The 24,066-nt window shown below is 38.3% G+C and overlaps 1 protein-coding gene across 8 annotated transcripts in view; it reads right to left on the bottom strand.

The window, feature by feature from the left end:
• Positions 1-7,543: 7,543 nt before the first annotated feature.
• The window catches only part of PLA2G4A (phospholipase A2 group IVA), a 149,861-nt gene continuing 133,338 nt past the window's right edge, over positions 7,544-24,066 (bottom strand). For all 8 annotated transcript variants that reach the window (XM_070591572.1, XM_008533970.2, XM_070591573.1 and 5 more), the window contains 3 exons: positions 17,493-17,688; positions 15,895-16,052; positions 7,544-8,147 (listed from right to left, as the gene is read on the bottom strand). In XM_070591572.1, coding sequence (XP_070447673.1) covers positions 8,016-8,147; positions 15,895-16,052; positions 17,493-17,688 — 486 coding nt within the window. In that variant the 3' untranslated portion in view covers positions 7,544-8,015. The remainder of the gene's footprint in view (positions 8,148-15,894; positions 16,053-17,492; positions 17,689-24,066) is intronic.

Here is a 24,066-nt window from a genome sequence, read left to right as displayed (position 1 = left end):
ACACATCATGGTTGTTGAAGATTTCTAGAAACAATGTTCACACTCACCACTACTCGGAAATTGCTACAGTTATTGGACCACTGCTAGATCTTTTCATTAAATGTGTTAATAAATAAGCACGTATTTGCTTCATAAATTTGTGTCCTTAACATTTTGATAACTTGTTTCAATATAATTGGTTCCTCTGTAATACTGTGCATCTCATCTTATCACTTAGAGCCATTATTCTGTAAATGAGTCCACAGGCATGATTCGACTGCCAAAGGGCTCCGTGAACCTTTAAACCCCTGGAAGGGAGATGTGGGGGTCTCTGGGCAGAGCCAATACACGTAAAGGTGTTCAAAGTAGATAGAAGGCAGCATATGGGTGGCAGGTGAGTCAACCAAAAGGAACTCAGTTAGTAGCTGGAATAACCAATGGGTCCACTTAAGAAAAGGTAAAACTGACTATGAGGTCCTAGCTAAACGCGCCAAAATTTAGGGAAGGGCACCCCGAGAGTGGAGAGGTGGAATGTAGACGGGTGGCTGGCCAGAAGTCTAATTACACTAACTGAGTAGTTACAGCAGGCATTAGGGGGAGGCTGAACTCTGAAGCCTGCAGGTTTTCCAGGGCTAACTAGGGTAGAATAATAGTTCCAGAAACCACTTTTCTTGGATGGTGAATCTCCTAAGAGTCATCATTCAACAAGGGTTTTCTGAGTGGCTATAAGACAGACATGAGGAAGATGAATCTCCTGACCTTTCAGCATATTGAGGATGATGGCTAAGGAAATCAAAGGTTATTTTATAAAGTTTATAGGTGAGGTTTTCCAGGATGTTTTGTGAATACAGAAGACGAGCATATCAATAAATTTGATGGATTAGGAAGGTAGGAATTGCATACAAGAGATATAATTTTTCCACTGCATGCAGCACTCTCTTCTCTTGGCTTTAATGAATACTGACTCCCTGTGGGAACCTGGCCTAACCACCCACACAGCCTCCAGGGTGGAGGCCGCCCAGCCTGCAATCCAGTCTGACACTGGGGCTACAAAGAAGATAGCCCCCACAAGCCATCCCGGCCCCACCCTACAAGGGCAGTCCAGTGACCTGGACCTCTGGGTTCAGTGGGAATATTGCCCATGGGGTATTTTAGGGCTTGTGATTGGCATTCGCCTTGTCCCCCAAAGGTCTGTCCTGTGACCGGGCCTATCCAGATCCTTGCCAAGTTCTAGATCCTTAGCACCCTGAACAGCTCAGCATGGGCATGCACAGCACGCAGCCCTTCAGCTGACCTGGGGAAGCTGAGTATCTGAGGCCTGTGGAGCTACAGCCTGGCCTTAACCACCTGTATATCTCCAGTGAGGAGGGGCTGCTCCTCAAATATGACAATGAGCGGCATCCACAAATTGGCCATGGTCACTCCCTATTTGGACTTGTTGCCTGACAGGGCCCTGGGCTTCTCCAGTGACCAGGACCCCAGGTGTTGATGCAAATAACCATTAATCGGTCTATTGCAAAGGAAGAGAGAATTTTATTCAAGCCTTACTGAGGACTATAGCCCCAGAGTCACAGCCTTCACAAGGGAAGAAAGAGCTCCAGAGGAGAGTGATTTCCAGCACAGTTACACACCATTTCAAAATAAAGATACATTCGTCAAGTATGACAGGGGTACGTTCCTTCGAGGGTTTAAGGAGATGGTTGTTACAGATTAGCACATGCGCAGCATTCCTTCAACATCATCCTGGTGCCCTAGGAAGGGAAGCATTGATCCCTGTCTTCAAAGAGCAAGTAAGTCAAGCTTCCTCGGTTTAAATAAAGTTCAGTCCAAATCAGGTTCAAACCAGAACAGCTTCCCCATAGACTTGAATACATAAAAAATTTTTCTTATATCATGGGTGTCTCTTATTAGATGACCCACACCCAGCCTGCCCTGCCCCATGCTGGCAAGCCAGGCCAGGATCCTCCCGCTGTGCCTTGAGGAGGAGTACGCGTGTTTGTGTAGGTCAGGGCTTGGAATAAGGCAAATCACTTAACTCACATGATGGGTTTCGGCACATGGTAATGGTTAGGACTCTGCCAAAAATCTCTCCTTCCAACGAGTTACTCCATCTAAAATTTCAGCACCATAGATTTCTTTTCAGAGATTAATAAGCATTCTTATCTAAAACGCAAACAGAACTACAGAACTGTATGCTCTGAGTTGGAAAGCACTGTGAAGTCATCTGTCTCCCACTACCTACCTAGCAAATGAATGTCTCCAATTCATATTCTGTGAAGATGTGAATAACCCCGGTGAAAAGGAATATATTCACATCATAGATTTTATTCCACTTTTGAACGATATCATTGGTAGAAACTTCTTCCCTATTTGGAGCCACACAATATCTAATTCCTCTTCCACAAGAAACCTAGCAGTGGTTTTCAATTCCTATGCCAGTTCTAATCATTTGGTATGGCTGACCTGGGGCACTGTGCCTAGCAGAAATCTGAAACCTCATCCAGATTCATCATAAGAAGGATGCTTCAATGGCTATGTCTGTTAGGTATTCTGGAAGGGAGAGTAGCAATGTATAGGATATGTATTTTCATTCCAAACCAAGACTATTTGAAGACAATAGCTTGAAATAGTTCTACCACCTGTGTCTTAAGTGATTCCCACATAAACCCACCTAGCACATAGAAGAATCTTGATAAATGTGTTTTGAGTGGATTCAAGACATTGCTTCTAGCCCTCCATGAGTCATTTTTCCTTGGATATTGTAGACAATGTCTACCTTAAAACCTTGATGCCATACTTCTCCTTGCCCACCACACTATCGGTTGATTAGGTTTCAGTGCAGGGCTCGCCATTTGTTCCTGTTAAATTTCATCTGATAAGATTTAGCTTGTTGTTACATATAAAAAAACTCATCTGTCAAAATCTGAGCTTTTAGGGGTTTATAAACTTAATATGTCAGTAGATTGATGCCAAAAACAAATCCTAAAGTAATATTAAAATGCATCGAAGGATATAGAATCCACGACAAGGAGGTAATAAGCTTACTCCAGTAGAGAAATCACTTGTCTCCTAAATCCTATTTGAAATTTTACTGATCGTTTAAGATTTAACCTAAAAGTCAATTCTCCATGAAAATTTCCCTAATTACCCTACTTTTAATGAATAGCCCTCACAGCAATTTGTATATACAGTTGTCCCTTGGTATCTGTGGGGGGGATTGGTTCCAGGACCCCACCCCCCCCCCTTCAGATACAAAAATCTGAAGATGCTCAAGTCCCTTAGTTGGCCCTCCATATCCACTGGTTCCACATCCGTGATACAGAGGGCCACCTGCACATAATTTAAAACATTTGTTATTTCATGAGTTTTATTTTCTTTCTATCTTTCACTAGTTTGTAAACTCTTTGAAACAAGAATCCGGGTTCATGCATTTTGGTATCTGTCTTAGATGAAGTTAGCTAGAAAAAGAGACTGAGATGAAGGTTGTTGTGTAAGTAATAAGATGGAGTACTCCTTGGTGAGCCAGTAAGGGAGAGAAGAAAGCAGGATAACCCAGGAAGAGAAGCTAGATAAAGGAATGCATTTAGTTGAAATCTCAGCCTGATCCCAGGGAGAATTCTGGAGTGGGAACAGCATCAGAGACTCCTCCCATCTTCAGAGAAGGAAGGCAGCCTTTTGCAGCTCCAGTTAGTCGTTGGTTGAAGGCTTCTCCCCCAGGAGGCAGTCATGACAGCCCAAGCATATCATCAGCTGAGGGCAATTCTCCAGAGAAGGATGCAGCTATGGGCTTTTAGTAGCTAACACTCACAGCAGCTGGGGGATGGGTGCCCTGACCAGGCAAAGGGCATCTGGGAAGACCACCAACAGCGCTTGCTACAGTTTCCCTCCAGAACCAAGAATGACATCTTACTCACATTGGGGTACAATGAGTGTCTACTGATCTGCATTTTTCAAAGAGTTCAACCAAAAGAGCAACTTTTCTATTCACCCAAATTTTTATTATTGGCTATTACTTATTTTTCCCTTACGTTTATGCAGCCAATGGCGGCATTAATTGGATTTGCAATTTTGTATTAAAGTAATAGGAGGAACACAAAAATCACTAGAATATCATAAAGCTCTATCCCTTAAAATATTTGATGAAAGCAATTTTATAGAATCTTTAGCCTGTGATTTATTTCTTTGGCTTTTATTTAATATACAAAAGGTAGGATTTGCCTTGATCAGCTTTAAAAAAAGTTAAAAGAAGAAAACATGGATCTGAAAAAGGAGCCACTCATGTAAACTTCTTTAATTTTCTGAGAATCCTCCAACTGAGATTCCACTGCCAAAAATTTTAAGTAATATTAACATTTTGAAACAGTGCCAAGCTCACAGAAAAGTTGTAGGTAGAATTTGAAGAGATGTTTTTCTTTGGTGAGCCATTTGAAAGTAGCTTGCTAACATGATGTCCCAACACCACAAAATTTTAATGTGTGTTGACTGTAAATAAGGATAATCTTCTAAATAACCACAATACAATAATCAAAATCAGGACATTAACATTAGTACATAACTGCAATCGAGCCCTCAAAACTCATTGAATCCAGTCATCCTGATGACATCCTTTAGCATAAGAATTCAGGTCAGAACCACACGTTACTTCAGTTGTCTTGTCTCTACTCGTCTTCAGTCCAGAACACCTCCTTAGTCTTTCCTGGATTTCCCTGACCTTAACAATTTTGCATATTGCAGACAATTATACTTGGAATTTCCCTCACTTTGAGCTAGCCTGATATTTGTTCATGAATAGATTCGGGTGGTGCACCTTTGACGGGACTATCACGGAAGCGATGCCGTGTTCCTCTCACTGCATCCCTTCAGGTGGCAGGATTTGTTTGTCCTCTTAAGGATGATACTCATTTTGATTACTTAGCCTGACAAGTTTTTCCACTGTAAAGTTACTCTTTTTCCCTTTGTAATTAATAAGTATTTTTGTAAAAGGGCATACTTTAAGATGATGTAAATATCTGCTTCCTTATTAAACTATTAACTTATTTATCTGTTCATCAAGATAGAGTCATGGTTTCCTGTATTATTCAATGAGTCACAATCTGTTACTATCATTATATGTCTTAATGCTCAGTTTCCCCAAAAGAGCCATTGGAGTCTCTTCAAGCTGGATTTGATGTCTTTTTGACATATTCCTGTCATTCTTTGGGCACTTCCTTGCTTTCTGGCAAAATAAAATGGTCATTTTTTACTTTTCTCATCCTAGTCCTGGAATCAGCCACTTCTCCAAGAAGCCTAGGTTTCTTTTAGTAAATAATGGGGTTTAAAAGCCAAGATGTGGGCACCAGGCGTGCTCCTTGCTCCTGGGGTGTTCTGATCCTAGGCCTTCTCACTAACAAACCTAGGGAATATATATATATCTCTCCACGAGTTCATATTGATACTTTCAATTTCAATCCAACACCCCCCCCCCCAGCACCCCGAGAATACATTCTGGTTTTCTTCATTTCCATATTTATAACTCCATTCTCAGTGATAAACCTGGTTTCCGTTATATTTAATGTATTTAATTATTTGATCAATCTCCCTGTGTATAACCCATCTACATTGTCAGTGCCACCCACTTCCTCTGCCCGGGTGCCCTCCTGACACTGCTCAGGTTGTGTCGTCCTACTTGGATTCATTGTGGCTCCATGACCACCACCACCCCTGCCTACCTATCTCTGCCCCACCTAATGGCTCTAAGATCAAATAGTTTAGGAAAGAAAGGGAGGGGAGGGGAAAAAGAAGAAGGAGAGACACTATGGCCAAAAATTTTATGAATTTTTTCAATATTACAACAAAACTATTTGTGTCTAAAATCTCATCTTTCAGAAGAAATGAAATATATTATGTATATATGTATACACACACACGCTAACTTTTATCTTGATTTTTTTATTACTTGCCAAAAAAGTAACCTGAAATTGGTCAGACTGAACATGGATGAAGCAAAGTAGTGCTCGTGTCATGGGCATGAACAGGCCAACAGGAAAGGTGTGCTTATGTCAAAAGGCAAAGAGCTCAGCCCAAGTTACTGGGGCCTGTTGATGGTTTGGGGGAGGACCAAGAGGACATCTCACTTATCAGTCATTCACTGAAACAAAGGAAGAATGAAAAAATAAGTTTATAGGTTTAATTTGCCATCAAGATGTGTTGCCATCAAATTGGCAACATCGAATTAGTCAAGGAGCCTCTGTTACATTGCAGCTACGAAACAAAAAGCATGTGAACAAAGGGAAAGCAAGCGCCCTACAGTGTTCCAACTTTATAGTTACTAGTCTTTAAAACATTCATCTAATTAGTTTTTAAGAAGTGCTACAGATTGTGATATAAAGGCCACAAGGTCAAGGGCATAGGACTGTGGCTGACATTAACTCTGGTAACCTCGGGCAAATCTCTTAACTTCTCTGGTCTTGCTATTTGATAGGGGTATTTTGAAGGACAAATTAAATATAAATACTCTTGCCATGTTTTGAACAAATAAGTGAAAATTAAATTTTTAGACCTCCCACTCTGCTCTGGGTACACTGGTCTCTTCCCTGTTCCTGAAATATGCTTGGTGCTCCACCTCAGAGCTTTTGCACTTGCTGTTCCCTCTGTCAGGAATGCTCTTCCCTTGAATATCCACAGGTCCTGCTCCCTCAGCCCCTTCCCATCTTTACTCTGATGTCACCGTCTTATTACGATCTTCCTCAGGACCCCATTTAAAATTGTACACCCCCCCCCAAACTTCCCACCTCCTCCCTTCCCTTTAATTTTCTCTTAACACTCATCACTAACATTCTGGAAACACGTGTCTTTTTTATTGCTGGTCACCTCCACTAGAATGTAAGGTCCTTAAGGGCAGGCACTCTTGTCAGTTCTGTCCCCTGCTGTATCCCCAGGTCCGACAACATGCCTGATGGCCTGGAGTGGGCACTCATTTGTCACATGCATAAATCAACCAACGAAAGAATGAACTTTTAAGTGTTCCCTTCTTCTTTAATAATGTTTTTTGTCTTTCCTCACAGGTGGAAATATAAATGAAAGAGCAGAGAAAAAAAAGGCAAATGAATAGAGAGCTTAAAGAAAAGTAATTCAAAAACTAAGAATGAGGAAGCCCTTATATTTGTAACGCCAAGTCTGAACTTAGCCGTTCAATGGGAACTGAAGCCACAGCCGTGCAATACAGACAGACTGCGCCTAAAGCAAGACTTGCAGATACAGCCCTTGCCATTCTTCTGGATTTTTCTCTGAGGCGCTCCCTGGTGCATAAACAGTCCAACATAATGTCAGCAAAGTAAAATGTTAAACTAGAAGTGCTAACATTTTTTTCTACGTGCTGAATAAATATACACCATTTGCTCAACAAATTATGTGGACTTTCTCTTTTAAGAAAAATAACCATGATTTAAAATGGCAAGTTCCACATTTGAGTTTAGGATTAAGTACTTCTGTGTTTGAAAGCCATGAATCTGAGAATCTTTCACGGCAACAGTGAAGTCAATATCTCATTAAGAATAATAACAAAAACTCAGTTGCTATCTCATGCTAATTTGCATATAGATTTATTTCATATATGTACGAAATGTATATATAAATAAAAAATAGTGTTGTCTCATGACATGAATAAATCCAGTCAGTGAATAACAGTCACACACAATGCAAAATCTTACTTATCGAGACTGAACTGTTACATATTGTACAAAGGAACCACATTTTTAAAAAGAGGACACATAAGACAGTTGCTGAGGAATGTCTAAAAAATACAGTATATGTCCCCACATTTGCATCAGGAAATTCATACTGACAGAAAATGCAGCTGAGGATATTTTTTATCATCATTTGTCAACCTAACAAACTTCTAAGGGTATTATTCTCATGCAGCTAAAGAACTGCACCTTGGTGTATTAGCCAGTCTCTTATGATCAGTACTAATATCTGTACTGTGCTCTTCAATCCAGTTGTCATGGAATTTCAAACTGCCTCAGCATCAGAAATTGCTGCCCTTTCCAGTACACAAACTATGCTGTGGGTTTGTTTAGAAACTCCTTGTTGAAGAATCTTCTTGCCTCAACATTACTGAGGGAAACAGAGCAACGAGACGGATTCTGCCTTCTATATTCAATGCTTTCAACGATGGCATTCTTAATCACCTGCAAATGGAGGCAAAAGATGGATAATTAGTGGTGCTCCGAACTCATTTAATCATTGGTTTGGTCAAAACAAAACTCCAATTAATATTTTTATCATACTACTCCTTTTGAAATAGAGAAATCTCTGAGTCATGCATGTGTATATTTAATTCAACATCCCACCATTACACTCTTGTTAAGCTTCTATCCAGATACTCTTCCTTTTCCCCCCAGAGAAAGAACTATTCAGGGAGTGTTCCAGACTTTGTGCTGATAAAATTGGGAATAAAATATTTGTAATATGGTAAATTTGTCTTCATTCTGTCCTTCATGGGGGAAGGTGATAAGAGGGAAGAAACAAGTAATGACTAAATCTAGAATTTATGCTCTTTACAGTTAATGGAAAAGTGGAAATGAGGGGCCAGATGGAAATAAAAGACTTTCCCCAAGTCTAATGCAGAGAGAAGTCATTGCTGAAGAATTGACGTACTTCCTCAGCTAAACAGACAGTTATAAAACATGGATGTCCTCTATCTAGAAAACACCATGCTTTGTGATTTTATTGATGATGGCTATATTTTATTCAGAATAATCTTTATATATACTCAAATTAATGGTGACTATAACCTCTAAGAATTGCTATTGCAGTTATATATTGTTTCTGGTAAGAAGTTAACCTGGTTAGGAACTTTTGGGAAGAAGAGAAATTTGGAATTTGGTTGAAGCAGTTGCTGTGGAGCAATGGGAACGAGCTTTGGAAGAGAGGCCTGGGTGGTAATCTTGCCTCTGATGCCATTTTGAAACCCTGTTAAAATCAAGAAGACTCCGTTCCCCAGGACAGGACTACAGGATTTCATCTAATGACCAATGAGATAGAAGTTTCAGGGCACAGAGGCAAGTCACAGGGATATTCCACAGTTCCCTTTATTCTCTATCCCAGGGGTTAAGCAACACGAAAGTATTACACACATGCTTTTCAGCACTCTGCCATGGCTAGGAAAACTTGGCAAGTCTGAGCAGTTTACGACCCCACGGTCCCCTCCCGCCCAGAGCTGGTGTGGCCCCTTGGCCATGGAGATGTGTGCACAAAGGAGTTTTCCCATCTCACATCCCATCTCACTGGGCAAGGCAGGTTCAAGGACTAGAGGAGAGAGGTGTGTGACCTGGGTGGTGCTCACACGCGATTCATACTCTGTGACTTTGTCAGGCCCAATGGGCAGGCCTCTCTACTCTTCAATGCTAACTTTAAACAAGAAGCAGTGATATTCTGGAAAGAGGGATTTATCATAGGAATGTTACGTATTTATCATAGGATTTATCTGCTCTATGATTTTTTTCTTTTATATATATATATATAATTGTCTTCTGGGAAAAATGGGCTCAAATGTTACTGAGTCTTTTAGGTAAAGCAGATTTGCTGACCGCTTTTTTCCCATGAGTAAGGGAAACATAATTAATTCCCTGTGACAGAAGAAGCTTCAGGCCAATGCAGAAGACCTTGATCAACGACCTGGCCAAGGGCTGCCAGGCACAATCACTTCTTGGCTATGTGAGATCAAGGGAAATCAGCTTAAATCCTTGAGCCTGTTTCCTCTTTTTAAAAATGGGAATAGTAATACTAATTTTGGCTTTTGTAGGGATTGGAGATCATTTATATAAAGGACTTTGCACAATGCCTGGCACATAGGGAATATTCCATAAGTAGCATGTACGTATTGTTGTTGTTATTTTTAAACGGAACATACATGAGGAAATTTAGGAACTTTAAATAGATGCGAGGCTATAAAGTTTACTAGAAATAAACACACCATGCATAGCCAATGGTGGGCTTATTAAATGGTAAAAGTCAGCAAATCTATTCTGCTATCAGACGTCTCCTGCTACATCTTCTTTTAATAATCTCCCTGCCTTTCTGGAGATCACGTCAGCAAGTTTATCAGCTGCTTTCTCCTTCACCATAGCAGCGTGAGACACATCAACTCTATTGCAGAGAAGTAACCAAGTAAAATAAAAATCAATGATTTACTTTCCAAACACCAAAAAGTTTTAAAATATAAAAGACCACAGGGGAAATTATACTGATAATAACTGCTGTCCATTCCTTTATAACGAACTCATGAGCCCCAAAACTCAGCAATATCAGTAACATAAACTAGTGGATTTACAATAATTCGGCCTTGGCAGTTGTTTCTAGTAAACAGGTCATTCTTATAAAAGAAAATGAATATTTACATCTGCAACTCTGAAAAACCCAAATCATATGCGATTAGAACGTGCAAGCAGAACCACTAGGTGGCAGAAGAACGCTATGAAACATTAACCTGGTTTTTCAGATTACCGCAGAAAATACCCAAGTGCCGTGATTTCTAATCCTGTGATATAAACAGAAGAGGCTAAACTCAGCACTGTATCGGTCGCTGAATTCAAACCTTCCAGCATGATACACGGTACAACTAGATATATCCAGAAAGGCAAGATGTCAAATTTGAATCTTCCTGTTTTGAAAATTACATTAGTAATCTTAAATAGTGTTTACATCCAATTTCCTCTTTCGTTTCCCCCTGAAATTCACTGAGATTCCACATCCTTTCTGTCACTGCTATCCCTGTAATAGCCCTCATATCGCAACCTTCTCCACCCCCACTGGCCCTCCCTAAATCTGACCTATGTCATCTTCCACTTGCGCCATTCAAGAGCCTCCCAATTGTTGATCCAGATCCCTTCAATCTTGGGCAACAAAAGCAGAGAATAAGAAAAGAAAACATGCAAAATGTGGATCTCCTCCCCTCCAAAAAGGAACAAATTGAGAGATGTGAGATTGTAAGCAATCCACAAGCAAATATTGAGTTCCCACAGTAGAAAATTTTAAGTGAGCCCAAGAGGAAGTTATAGTACATTTTGAGAGAGATAAAAACTACAAATATAGAAGGCTACAAGAAGATATTCTGGTCTAAATTACCGTGAATTTGTTGGCTGTCTGCCTTCCCAAGAAAAATCGAAGTGTCATGAAAGCAGGGACCCTATTAGGCATGTCATTTTTGATCTCAGCACTTAAACCCGGAAGAGGCACAATAAATATTGGTAAAATTAATGAACACACAGGAGGTGCTCATTGGAGGTTGGAATAAACAGGATAAAGTTCAAGTCATGGGGACAATGAGACTTGAGTTGAGTTGAAGGACAGGCAGGATTTTATAAGTGGAGAGGCAAGACTGGGCATTCGCAGTAGAGGGATAATCTTATGAAAAGGCTAAAGATAGAATGTCATGGCATGTGGAGGAAACATCTGGAAACCAGCCTGGCTGGAAAGGGAGCTGTGTTTGGGGAATACTTGGGAATAAAGCTGCTGGAGAGATAGATGGTTCAAAAGTGAGGAAAGAGCAAGAAAAAAACCTGTGGCCCCATCTCAGCTCCTCGCATCACTGTGTGACTTCCAGCAAGCTGCTGAACAACTATGACTCAGTTTCCTCACATATAATAAAAATCTGACCTCATAGGCTAGTTTGAGCATTCGATATTTGAGGGGGATGTGGTTGGCTTACATTAAGCACTCAAAACTTCTCGTCGTTCTTTTTGTTTTGTGCCTTGTTGTATCCTTAGTTCCTAAAATCGTGCCTGGCACAGTAGATACTCAATAAATACGTGTTGAATTAATGAATAAATAAGATGAAGAGAGATTACAGGCAGCATGAAAGGTAGATGAATTTGGGCCTAATACATTAGGCCATGATACATAATAATCCTCTAAATTATTTTTAAAAAGAAAAAAACTTTAACTTGTACTGAGACGCTCTTATCATGATGAAGTATCAATAAATTAAGTACCAGTACTTCTGCATATGTGCTTTTCCTCATTTAACATCTAGTATTTAACACTTTATAGAATTGTTTGAGAAAGAATTTGAAAAGCTCATTATTATGCATCATCGGCATATGCTGAATAAACTGACACATAACAGGTCCTTAGAATATGCCTATCAAGTTAACAAATCAGTGAGTGGGTCTGCATAACAGTACATTTTCCTGTGATAGCTAGATCAACAAGGTGCTGGAAGAGAGATCTCGGAAGGTGTATCTCCTCCAGATCAAAGCAGCGGTTTGTGAGTAGAGCTTGTGGCCACACCACCTGACCAAACATACATTGCATAGAGATTCTACGGGGTCAGGGACTCTGCCTCCAACCAACAGACAGACCTTGTCTCCTGACGCTTCCTCCTATGACATTAAACTCTTGAACAGTTTCAGCCAGTAAGTCAATGACATTTCAAAAATCATCCATGAAAATTTTATTGCATATTTATTTTAGGTGCTGGGCATTGTGATCAGTATCTAGAGGACACAAGGTAAGTAAGACAAGTCATTGCTTTTAAAGGGTTTAAATTTACACCTAAAAGTAGAAGATAATATGACACGGATAATTATTATCATTATCATATTAGCTGCTTCAATTTATTGAGCTTCTCTTGCATGCCAAGCCCTCAAATTATATTATTTTACTTAATCCTCATTCTGAGCCTATAAAATATGTAGCATTGTTCCCCCTTACAAATGAGGAAAGGTTGAAATTTGGAAAGGTTAACCAACATTCCCAAGGTCACCCAGCCAAGAGGCTGAAAGGATTTGAACACCCAGTTTGGTGTGACTCCAAAGCCTGCGCATTTCCCGTATACCTCATGTCCACCAGGCTAAATCACCAAATGTTAGGTTTCTGAAGAAAAAAAAACAAGCCCAAACTCAGGAAATAACTTGTAAAAGCACTGAGGCAATGTTGAGTGAAAAGGAATTTTGGAGGATTGAGTAAGTGCAGAAATGTGGATACTAATGAGAAATGTAGGCTGTTGTCACAGAGCAAGCAGACGCAGAGCAGAGGCTCTCTACAGATGAACCGGAATTTAGTGTCAGCAAAGCAGGCCAGTGAGGCTTTCTGGGCAAAAAGAAGCAACAGAAGCATACAGCTGTCAGAGACACGGGGGCCTTTTCAGAGCAAAAATTTAAGTCAGAATGTGAATTGAGGATGAAAATTTGCCTCAAGCCACAGTAGTCATGGCTACAACGCTGAAAACTGCAGTTTCGTTGTTATTTACTATCACTTACCAAGAAGCTTTGACTCTGATAGAATATGTCTTCTTGGTTAAAAGCAGAGGTGGGAGGGAGTCATCAAGATAGAGGTAAAATGTCAGTGAAACTGGAAGTCTTACCTGGGTATGAGGTGCATATGCACACACGCACACACACACACACATACAACCAAGAGTCATTTGAACACACATCTCAATGGCCATATAATTTAAGAGGAAACCTACATTCATTCATTCAAAAATATTTATTTACTGCCTAGGCTGCCATTACCTGTACAGACTTGTCTATATTCTTAACTCTGGGCATTTGCAAAGGTCTTGAGGTGTTTCCATCAAGGTACAGGACATAGACACGCATAGGTAAGGTTCCATTTATCGAGCAGCATCTGTCTGCAGCCCACTGTTCATACATCTCCTGAGTAAAGATTCCCTATGCCAGCATAACAGGTGCTGTTACACCTGTTTTGGAGATGGGGAAACTGAGGCCCAAAAAGTTTAAGTAGCTGTTCAAAGCTACACAAATGACCCATCTGAGATCTAAACATAATATAAAAGTCCATGACCTTCCTTCCACACGCCGTGCCAGACAGTTTCTTGGAAGCTATTAAGACCAGTTTAATTAAATGGTTTGTGAAAGATCAACATATGATGAGCTGTAAATCATGACAGTTATTTTCGGAATTCAGTCTAGTTTTGTTCAGGCTTTAACTTTTTCATCTATGTGTCAAACAAACTACTTTAAAGAACGTTTATAAAATATATAAATAGAACTACATCATTCTTTATAGCAAATAGCTTAGCAGGTTTTATATAAACCAGAACTGAAAACAATGAGAGAAATGTGGTTAAGTTACATATGTGTGCATATATATATGCACACACACACACACATATATAATATATACATATATATCTATATATACACAGAGATAGCTATACATATGTGTGTGTGTGTATCCTTTTATTTTCCCAAGTCAAACAGGATATTTATCGATTCCTACAATCTATTTTTTTTTCCATTTGAGGACAACTCATCAAGTTTAACATATTTCATCCCAAGGAATATATAGTTTTGAGTTTATTGGCTTCAAACTGAACACACAGGATTACTCTGATATTACCCCTTAGTTCTCTTCTCTTTGAACAGAATGGGGTTCCATAAAACTCAAGTGTACTTTGAGAATGTCTGCTCTCTTCCTATGAATCATAGAGTAAGATGTCGATTTTCTCTTAATATTCTTTAAATTTTCACCATCACCACAGAAACAATGTAGCCTACGGATTTCAGATGTCCATTGTTTGTAAGATAGCAGAAAAAAGGAATAAATATATTTAGGAAATGATATATGCTATAAATTTCAGTAAGCATAATTTACATGAACTATCACATATTATTCACAAATGAAGGCCGATGAGAAAACATTTTAGAGTTGCAGGAACTGAAGCTTATTGGAGAAAATTTCATATGTCCACAAAAATTAAAGACATTGATTAATAAACATATTAGGTTTAACTGTTGTAATTGCACACAATTGATCATCACTAGTCTCAGGCCAAATTAAATAAGCAAGTAAACTAGACGTGCCAGAATTCTATTAGCTCACGAGATCTTATTAAATCTCATATAAACAGAACACTCATTCATACACCGTGTGTTCTTTTGCACCAGTCACACAGTCTCCAAAAAGACTGGCAAATCAGATACGATGCTTTTCCCTCTCCATTTAATTTCTTTCTCTCCTTTTCTTTTATCCTTTTTTTTTCTACCATGAAAAATCCAATTAGGCTAATGAACTTGGGCTTTCGTAGTTGATAACAATTTGTCAGACACTGATTTGGAACCACAAGCCAACATGATTCCAATTACACAACATTGTTTCTAAGTGCTGAGTTAGAGACTAAAGAATTTCACTTAGAGACAAAAATCTTAGCAGTACATACACTACTGACAGGAATGATTGATACTGAAGAGAATGACTTGTTTCTAAAATTTCTAAAGCGTGATTAGGCTCACATGTGTGGTGATGGACTATAATTAGTTTTCGGGTGGTGAACATGACATAATCTACACAGAATTCGAAATATATTACAATGTACACCTGAAAGCTGCATAATGTTATAACCCAAGGTTACTGCAATAAAAAAAATTTTTTTAAGTTAAAAAAATAAACTTTCTAAAGCAAAGTATACTTGATATCTCAAGGGCTAAAATGGAGAGTCTGCTATTTTGGGTGTCATCCCCGAGTTCACAAAAATAAAGACAAGTAAAAGCATGAGTGTATCCACTAAAACTTGTGATATTTTTGCAGATTAATTACACTTCTGGGACATTCACTTTCCTACTCTTATATTTCCTTTTTAACATTTTCCTTCCTATTTATAACTTATTTTACCATATAATGAATACATTAGATACTTTGGGAAAGAAGCTGAGTATTAATCAATTCTTTCATCCAAAACAGTATAAAATGTGGGTTCTGCCAATTTGGAGGCATTACTTTTCTTATTTGTGAATTTTAGAGGGTTCTTCTGGAGATTAAGAAAACAACTCATGAAAAATAAAATGGTGCGGTTTGGGTGGTGGCATTCATAAACCTTATTTGTATTTTAAATTAAGTAAAAAGAGGTATTGCCATGTCCAGGTGATGGGGAAGCATTTGGCATCGTCCATGGTCATAGGAGATACTTACGTCAATGTTGTTCAGGGTGTTGAAGTGCATCAGATCGTGCAGCCGTTTGAACGCTTGATTTGGATATTGAAAGTTGAAGGTTGAAAACGGTGATTCTGGGTCATCAAAAATATCAAAATCAGCTATTTCTTTCTCTTCCTTAGTTTCTCTTGGAACACCTAAATATCAGAAGAGTCTCAAATAGTGTTATTTTGAAAACTACCAAATATCTCTAAAACCCAGGGAATAAAACACACATATAGTCATAAACACAACACTGGGAGCTCCCACAGGGGTCATGTAATCTGTACTATACACTGTTGGCCCCCACTCACATTCCCTGGGTTTGATCATTTCTGTGTGTCCTGACTGGGCAACTTCCAGTTGTCAGTACCTGCACCTCTGTGCCTAAGGACTTTCTAACTCTCTTTGCAACTTTGGGAGGCTGCCTTGCTCACTAGCAGGAGGCTGGAAATTCTGGTAAATAACATTCCACCCCAGGCAGCAGGGAGTTAGGATATAAATACCCCAGCTCCCTTGCCTCTTGCTGTGTGAGTGAGAAGGATGACCCTGGAGCATAGGTTCTATTCCATTTTCTTAGTTTCCCAGTAGAATCAAGTTCTCCTCGTGCTAGAAGCTTACAAACACATCTTTGTTATCTGCCTTTCTTCCCTTTATCACTTTCTCGCTTCCTGTATGTCCTAGTTCAACCAAATAAACTATGTGCACTTGAATCCTCTTCTCAGAATCTGCTTCTGGGGGAATGCAAAGATGATAGAAAATTCTCTAGGTTTCAAGTACTCCACTGTTCAATAACTAAAAATGCCGGCCAATTCTTCCTTCTCTTGTGTTGAGGTATGACTCATGATACCCTCCACGCCTATTGTTCATTTCGCTGTCTTCCTCCGCCATCTAGAAAACATTTCTTTCTTCTTCATAGTCCCCTCTCAAATCTGCCATGACTATTTTTTGTGTCTTTCCTTGAACAACTACATTTTCTGGTCCTAAAATAATATTATTTTAGGACTGCAACACCCTGCCTGTCAACCTCTAGATCTCCTGTTGTTAATTAATATCTTCCAGGATACAGAAGAGTCCAGAGACTCCTCTGGAGGTGGTAAAAAAGAATGACTGTGCCTTGAACCTGAATCTCTTTTTAATGAAATGTAACATGGCAATCTCAAATTACTAGCCATGTTGTACTCCTAGATTACGTTAATCTTGTGGTCAGTTAAAAATCCCAACATTTTTTGTATGATTTCTTCTGAAACAAAGGCTCCCTTACAAGGGTGATATTCAGAATATTTAACAACCCCTAGGACAAGGGCAACAATCAATCAAAACAAGCATAATCAGAGATTCTGGAGTAAAGCCCCAGAGATTTTTATTGAGCTAGTTGCTGATCTTTCAATTTCTAGGTTGTGAAGAACTCAGAGGATCTTGGGGTGAGAAAGAGGGAGAGTACTTGGGGTCTCAGGACAGTAGCTATTTATCAAGGCAAGGGAAGCGCTCATTATTGTAATAGCTGGTACAGCAGTGCCAGTGGGAATCAGCTTAATATCAATCTTGCTCCTTTACGAGCTTCCTGTTCTGTAGACTATGGCTCATTCCCAACGTACCTGGAGCCTTGTACTTCCTGAAGTTGATGTTGGCCAGAACAAAGTGGATGATGGTTGGGCAATCTTTCTCCACATCAGGATTCTTGGGTTTAAAGACATAGCACTCCTTCAGTCCTTCTCTATCAAACACATAAGGATCAATCTTTGGAAAGGGGAGCTTGTTCATTTTAGCCCACTTTTCTGCAAGTAGAAGTTCCTGTGGGAGAGAGAGAGAAAGATGCATTTGGGAATTTTCCGTCTTCATTTGTTCAGCTGGTCTAGCCATCATTCAATATTCATTAGGTGTCTACTATATGCTACCAGGATGCTCCTTGCTAGGATGAATAATGACTTTTTTCTTAAGAAGCTCATCAATCTCAAAAAAATATAAAAGTACTCCATAAACTCCCTATTCTTATGTCAATTCTTGGCACAAGGCTAGCTCCGTAGGAGGCATTTGAAATATTATTGATGAACTGAACTGAATGAAACTATGTTGATGTAATTGCTAGAGAAAAAAAAATATGCTATTGGTTCTAGGCATTTAAAAGCCATGTGAATGTTATTTAACTCTTTGGAGTCGAACACCCTGATGAAGAAGAATGAGGAGCACTTTAGTTTAGTTAGTTTAGTTTAGTTAATGGGAGTGGCAGATTTTATGATTGTTTCTACATATTAGCTCCCTCCCTGGTACGAAGATTCTCCACCCTGACTAGAATAAGAACATACATGGGACAGAATCACACAGCTGATCTGCAGCTGCTGATGTATAACGTGACCAAGAAAAACATGTGTGGTTTTGGCCGCTGAAATTTTAGGTTTGTTTGTTTCTGCAGCAAAACTTGCTAACACAGTGGGTAAGCACACACAGACACACACACAATTAAATTTAAACTAGAGAATACAAATCAAAATGGAGAGGTGCAGGAAATAGAGCTTATTTCTATTTATATGCAGCCTAAGGGGGAGTGGGACAAATAAGAAGCAGGCTGTCACAATCGCAGAGACTCTGGCGCCAGGTTGCCTGAGTTAAAGTTTGAGCTCTTGGGCTGTGGGCGTGTTTCTTAATGTCTCTACACCCACAATCCTCAAATACAAAATAAGGATGACGATAGTAACACATATATCATAAGAATGCTGTTAGAATTAAATAAATTAATATTTGCACAGTATTTAGAACAGCGCCTGTCATGTATCACATGTTATACAAACATTTGATAAATACCATAAAAGAGAGCAAAAGAGATAAAAGGGAAAAATGAGGAAAGAAAAGAGGAAGAAAGAAGAGAGTTAGGAATGTATTAGGGAAATTTGCAGAGAAAGGCAGTTTTGGGGAGATGATCACTATAATCTTAAGTTTTATTAACTACTCTTGTCATCACATTCAATCATTCCATGAGCATCATTAGTTGTGGATCTAGGTTTCATGCTGGGAGGGGGGACATAACAGTGAGTAAAACTCTTGCTGTCCTGGGATTTATAGGCTGACGAGTGAGAGACAGTAACCAAATAATGCTTCAGGTTTAAAACTGTGGTAAATGCTATGAAAACAGTATTTACCACGAGTATTCACCATGGGATTTGGCAGTATACCTGGACTATTTCCTCAGAGTGTGTATTAATTCATTCAAAAATTATTGTTGAATACCAGCTTTGTTCTAGGCATAACAGAGAAGGTTTCCTTGAATCCTTGGAGATTATAAATCAATGAGAGAAATAAATAATAGATATTATAGGGGCCAGCCCAGTGGTGTAGTGGTTAAGTTCACGTGCTTCGCTTCGGCAGCCTGGGGTTCGCCGGTTCGGATGCTGGGCATGGACCTACACACTGCTCATCAAGCCAGGCTGTGGTGGCATCCCACACGGAAGAACTAGAAGGACTTGCAACTAGGGTATACAACTATGTCCTGGGGCTTTGGGGAGAAAAGAAAGAAAAGGAGGAGGAAGATTGGTAACAAATGTTAGCTCAGGGCCAATCTTCCTCACCAAAAATAATAATAATAATAATAAAATAATAGATATTATAGTGCAGTATGATAGAGAATGGATGAATGTGACAGATGGCTTCGTGCCTGGGCTGTGCAGTCTGAAAAGCCCAGCTCAAAAACAGACACCTTACTAGCTGGGTGATCTCAGACAATCTGCTTAAACACCACAGCTCAACGGGGAAGAAACTATTTTGAGGGCTGAGTATGTAGTGATCTTCCCCTAATGGTACCACGGGGACCATAAGTAACAACAACCAAACAAACAAGCAAGCAGGGACCAGGTCATTCACTATCCCTGAAATAGCAGGCTCCCAATCCCATTTCATCTACATTTTACCTGTTTCTTATTTCTCTAGCAACTCATTTTCTACCACTGTTAAATAAAGTTAATACTATTGTCTCCCTCAGGATTGCTGTCAGGATTAAATGAGATAATGTATTTTTAAAAACTCAGTAATTTATATTTAAGAAAACAGTTACTTTAAAATAGCACCTTAAATCTAGAGAAAAACATACTTTTCATTGAACTTTTACTCTTCTTGATGCTTGTGGAACATCATGAATTTTTGCTTGATCAACTCTCAATGCCATTTACAAAGACATAAAAATCTGGGAGAAAAAAGGACTTAATGTATATTAAAGCATTTATTTCATAAACTATTGAGCTAAATATGATTGTTTCACTGAATCCCTTATATATGAATAATTTCTTGTTTGAAACTTGAGAAAACTTTTCTCACTAACTTTTTTTTCTCCCTGTTCAGTTGAATTATTCAGCTTGTTACTTCTTATCTACCACGGTTCACGATTGTTCATTAAAGATTATTCAATATCAAAATAAAACTGAGAGTTCACTCTGCTTCAGTTGCGTGAGAGCAAAGAAAAGAAAGAGCTTTCTAGTGTTTACAAACATGACTCAAGAGTATGACCAACAATGTGTGGATACGGAGAAAGAGGAAAAGGGAATTGCGTGAGTGAAAGACCAAGCTATTTTTAGACAGCTATTTCACGCTGGAATCAGGAAGTGAAGGAAACTTTCCCTTTCCTTATATGATCCTGATATGGAAAAGATTAAAAACTGATGACTGTAAAGACAGTGATTACAGGATGGAAAAACCATCTGCTCACTGATGTCTCATTTCTCTGTAAAGACTGAGAGACAATGACACAGACTATGAGTAGAGCAGACGAGTTTGAAAAGGCTATTTTAGAAGAACGCAGGGAGCGAAAAGATTTCTGCTCCACGAACTATAGCAACATGCCGGAACTGTGCTCTAGTATAACGATCCTTCGCAGCTGTCGTCTGAGACTTTAGATGCTTCAGATTGCCACAGACTAATTCTTGGTAAACTGACACAGTACTAACTAAAATGATTTTCTGTGGAGATAAAAATCTGATAGCATCCTTCAAAGTGATACTTTGTAAGAAGTGTGTGTTCACTTTTGAGTGTTAAAACATCTTGAAGGACAGAAAAACCAATCTAAATAACAGAAATATATTCAGACTATAATGTGAATGGCATATGTATGCCATTTTATTTACTTATATACATATAAAAATATACATTTAAATATATAAACATGTATTAAATATAAAAATCTATTTACTTATATATTTATGTATACATTAGCTTTTCTCTAGAGGAAATGAGTTTTTTTCTTTGTACAAACCTAGGATATATGCTTTCTAAGATGTTTCTCATTATTTAAAACCTATTTTTAGACTGGGGAGAGGTATGATGTAAATAAATTTACAGAATCTTAAAAAAATAATGAAGCAACTAATCTAAGATAAAATGGATAGAAATTACAATTTAGCATTCATTATTTTGCAATTATGATCATTCTCACTTTTAACAAAAAGCATGTGGGTGTTGGATTCAAGAGCTATATAAGGCAATCGGTGTGGAAATAATTTTCTATACATAATAGTGTGTAGAATTTACATAGCACTTTGCAGTTCACATTTCACATTTCACATTTGCAGTTCACTAAGAGGTTACCATAAATTCACAAAAATATGTAAGGAGAAATTAATGACGGATATATCTCCTCATAACAAGACATCTGATCCTCAATGACCAGTACAAGTGTAGTGGGTTGAATGACATGACGGCCCTCCAAAAGATAAATCCATGCCCTACCCCTCCAGGACCTGTGAATGTAGGAAAACTAATTTGGAAAAGGGGTTTTTGCAAAGGTAATTAAGTTAAGGGTCTAAAGATGGTATCATAGTGGATTATCTGGGGAGGGGAGAGGTGGGGGGCCGGTGCATAAATCCAAAGACAAATGTCCTTATAAGAGACAAATATCCTTATAAGAAAACACACACACAGAGGAGAAGACCACATGAAGATGGAGGCCAAGACTGGAGTTATGCAGCCACAAGCCAAGGAAGCCTGGAGCTACCAGAAGCCGGAAAAGGCAAGGAAGAATTCTCCCGTAGAGCCTTTGGAGGGAATGTAGTCTTGAGGACACCTTGATTTGGATTTCCAGCCTCCAGAACTGTGAAAGAATACATTTCTGTTGTTTTAAGCCATAATGTTTGTAGTAATTTGTTATGGCAGCCCTACTAGACTAATACAAGAGGTAAATCTGCAAATGCTACACGTAATAACACGCAGTTCCCTTCACCAGCTATGGCGGATTGAGGCCCACAGAGCTAATACTTGGACTAGTTTGGTCATGATGGTGTGATCCAACCTAAAAATCCTAAGTAAATCATACGCAGAGGTTCTAAAATAAGGATCATGCTCTAAATAAATCAGGTTAGTGTGGAAAAATACAGATTCTTTCTCTGTTATTTGTGGGTTTAAATGGAATTTTGACCTTGAGTAAAATAGAGGGAGATAAAGTTAATTTAGATCTATTACTTCTATCATTTGTGAAGACTGGCTTATTTCAAATTTTCCCTCCTTCTTTCTTCTTTCCTCCTTCCCTCATTTCCTCCTTCTCTCCTTTTCCCCTTCTTTCTTTCTTTTTATTTTTAAAAGTATGAACCCATGGTTCTCACTTCTCGTCATTAAGCATTTTAAAGGGCAATGAAAAACCCAGCTGGATTTATGTCCAATATATAACAACATTATAGAAAATAACAATTTATAGTGTATTTCTAATCTATTGCTCTCCATAAAACTTAGTAAGGTAAAGGAAAAAAAATGTCTAGTAGTAAACTCTGAATTCTCCTATATTCTTTGCTTGTTCCTCACAAGATCCAAAGCTTTTTTTTCCCCCTAAAATCACATCTGTTTATTTTGCAGACTTGAATATGAAGACCCTGACTTATTTTCTTGACCAACATTAAAGACAAACCCTATTAGAATTCTTGGATAGACAATAATGGTAAACTAATTTTGCATGACATATGTCAAAAGAAATTTGGTTTGTCAAAATGAAACACAGAGCTGCTTTTCTTAAACCAATTAATATTATTTAGAATCATGAGGCTCTTTATATCTAGACTATTATTAGGGGATGCGCCCACTAATCTAAAAAATTATTCCAGTATCACTGACATTGATGTCACCAACTTTCAAGGCCAGTTACAATGTAGATACAATATAAACTGTGATTGCCTTTATCAGAATCCATAATATCCATCATTCTGTATGTCCCTGACAAAATTTGAGATTCAACTATATTTACAAATTACTTATACCAATAATTGTGAAATAAAGTTAATGCTCTAATTTTTTGCCCAGCATTTACACTCTACTCTTTTATTATAAATGGCATCCATATTTCAGTCTCTAAATAGAAAAGTTTTCACTATTTAATCACCCTAATAAAATCACATTTCATACATCCAGTTATTCCATTGGAGCTTCTCCCTCCTATCAAAAAATTTCATGTAGATTCCTCATCAATTTTTAAGTCTTACTATATCTAAAATAAGTATTCTATTTCAGCATTGACAGTACATTTTTATCTGTTTAAAAATTATATTTGGGTAACCTTTTAGATCCATACAGAAGTGCATATTTTTATAATGACAGTCATAACAACACTCATAAGTTTAAAAAATCACTTTCAATATTCCAAGTGAGCCTGAAAAGTTCACTGCTCAATTTGAGCTCTTTGAAGTTCTCTTTTGGAGAAAAAGTGAATTATATATAATAGACTGCTGTTTCCTTTGTATTAAGTCTCTGAAAATACAATTCGCTATTTCTAGAGTGATAGGTTTCATGCTATACTAAACCTTTAATAAAAGAGTATATATGCATATGAGGGAGAGAAGTGGAATGGAAGGAATTCACAAAATAATTCTAAAGCACATCCATGAGAATGCACAACTGGAAATGTCTATAGATATATTAAGAATGTATATGTAAATATATGATATATACATATGAGTAGTTATTGTAGACTCTCTAAAATAGTAAAGATATAATAAAGCTACAGTTATTAAAATACAGTGTGGCATTGAGACATGAATTGTCAGATCATCAGATGTACCAATGGAACGCAACAGATATACACAAACCAGATCCCAGTGTTCTATAATAACCATATAGGATATGACAAAGGAAACATCAGAAATAACGTTAAAAAAAGTCTTTGAGAGATTGTGTTATTACACATCCAGTATATTAAATAAGATTAATGAG

Source organism: Equus przewalskii, chromosome 23 (genome assembly GCF_037783145.1).
Source record: "Equus przewalskii isolate Varuska chromosome 23, EquPr2, whole genome shotgun sequence".
Classification (NCBI taxonomy): domain Eukaryota; kingdom Metazoa; phylum Chordata; class Mammalia; order Perissodactyla; family Equidae; genus Equus; species Equus przewalskii.
This window is presented reverse-complemented; position numbering and strand designations above follow the sequence as displayed.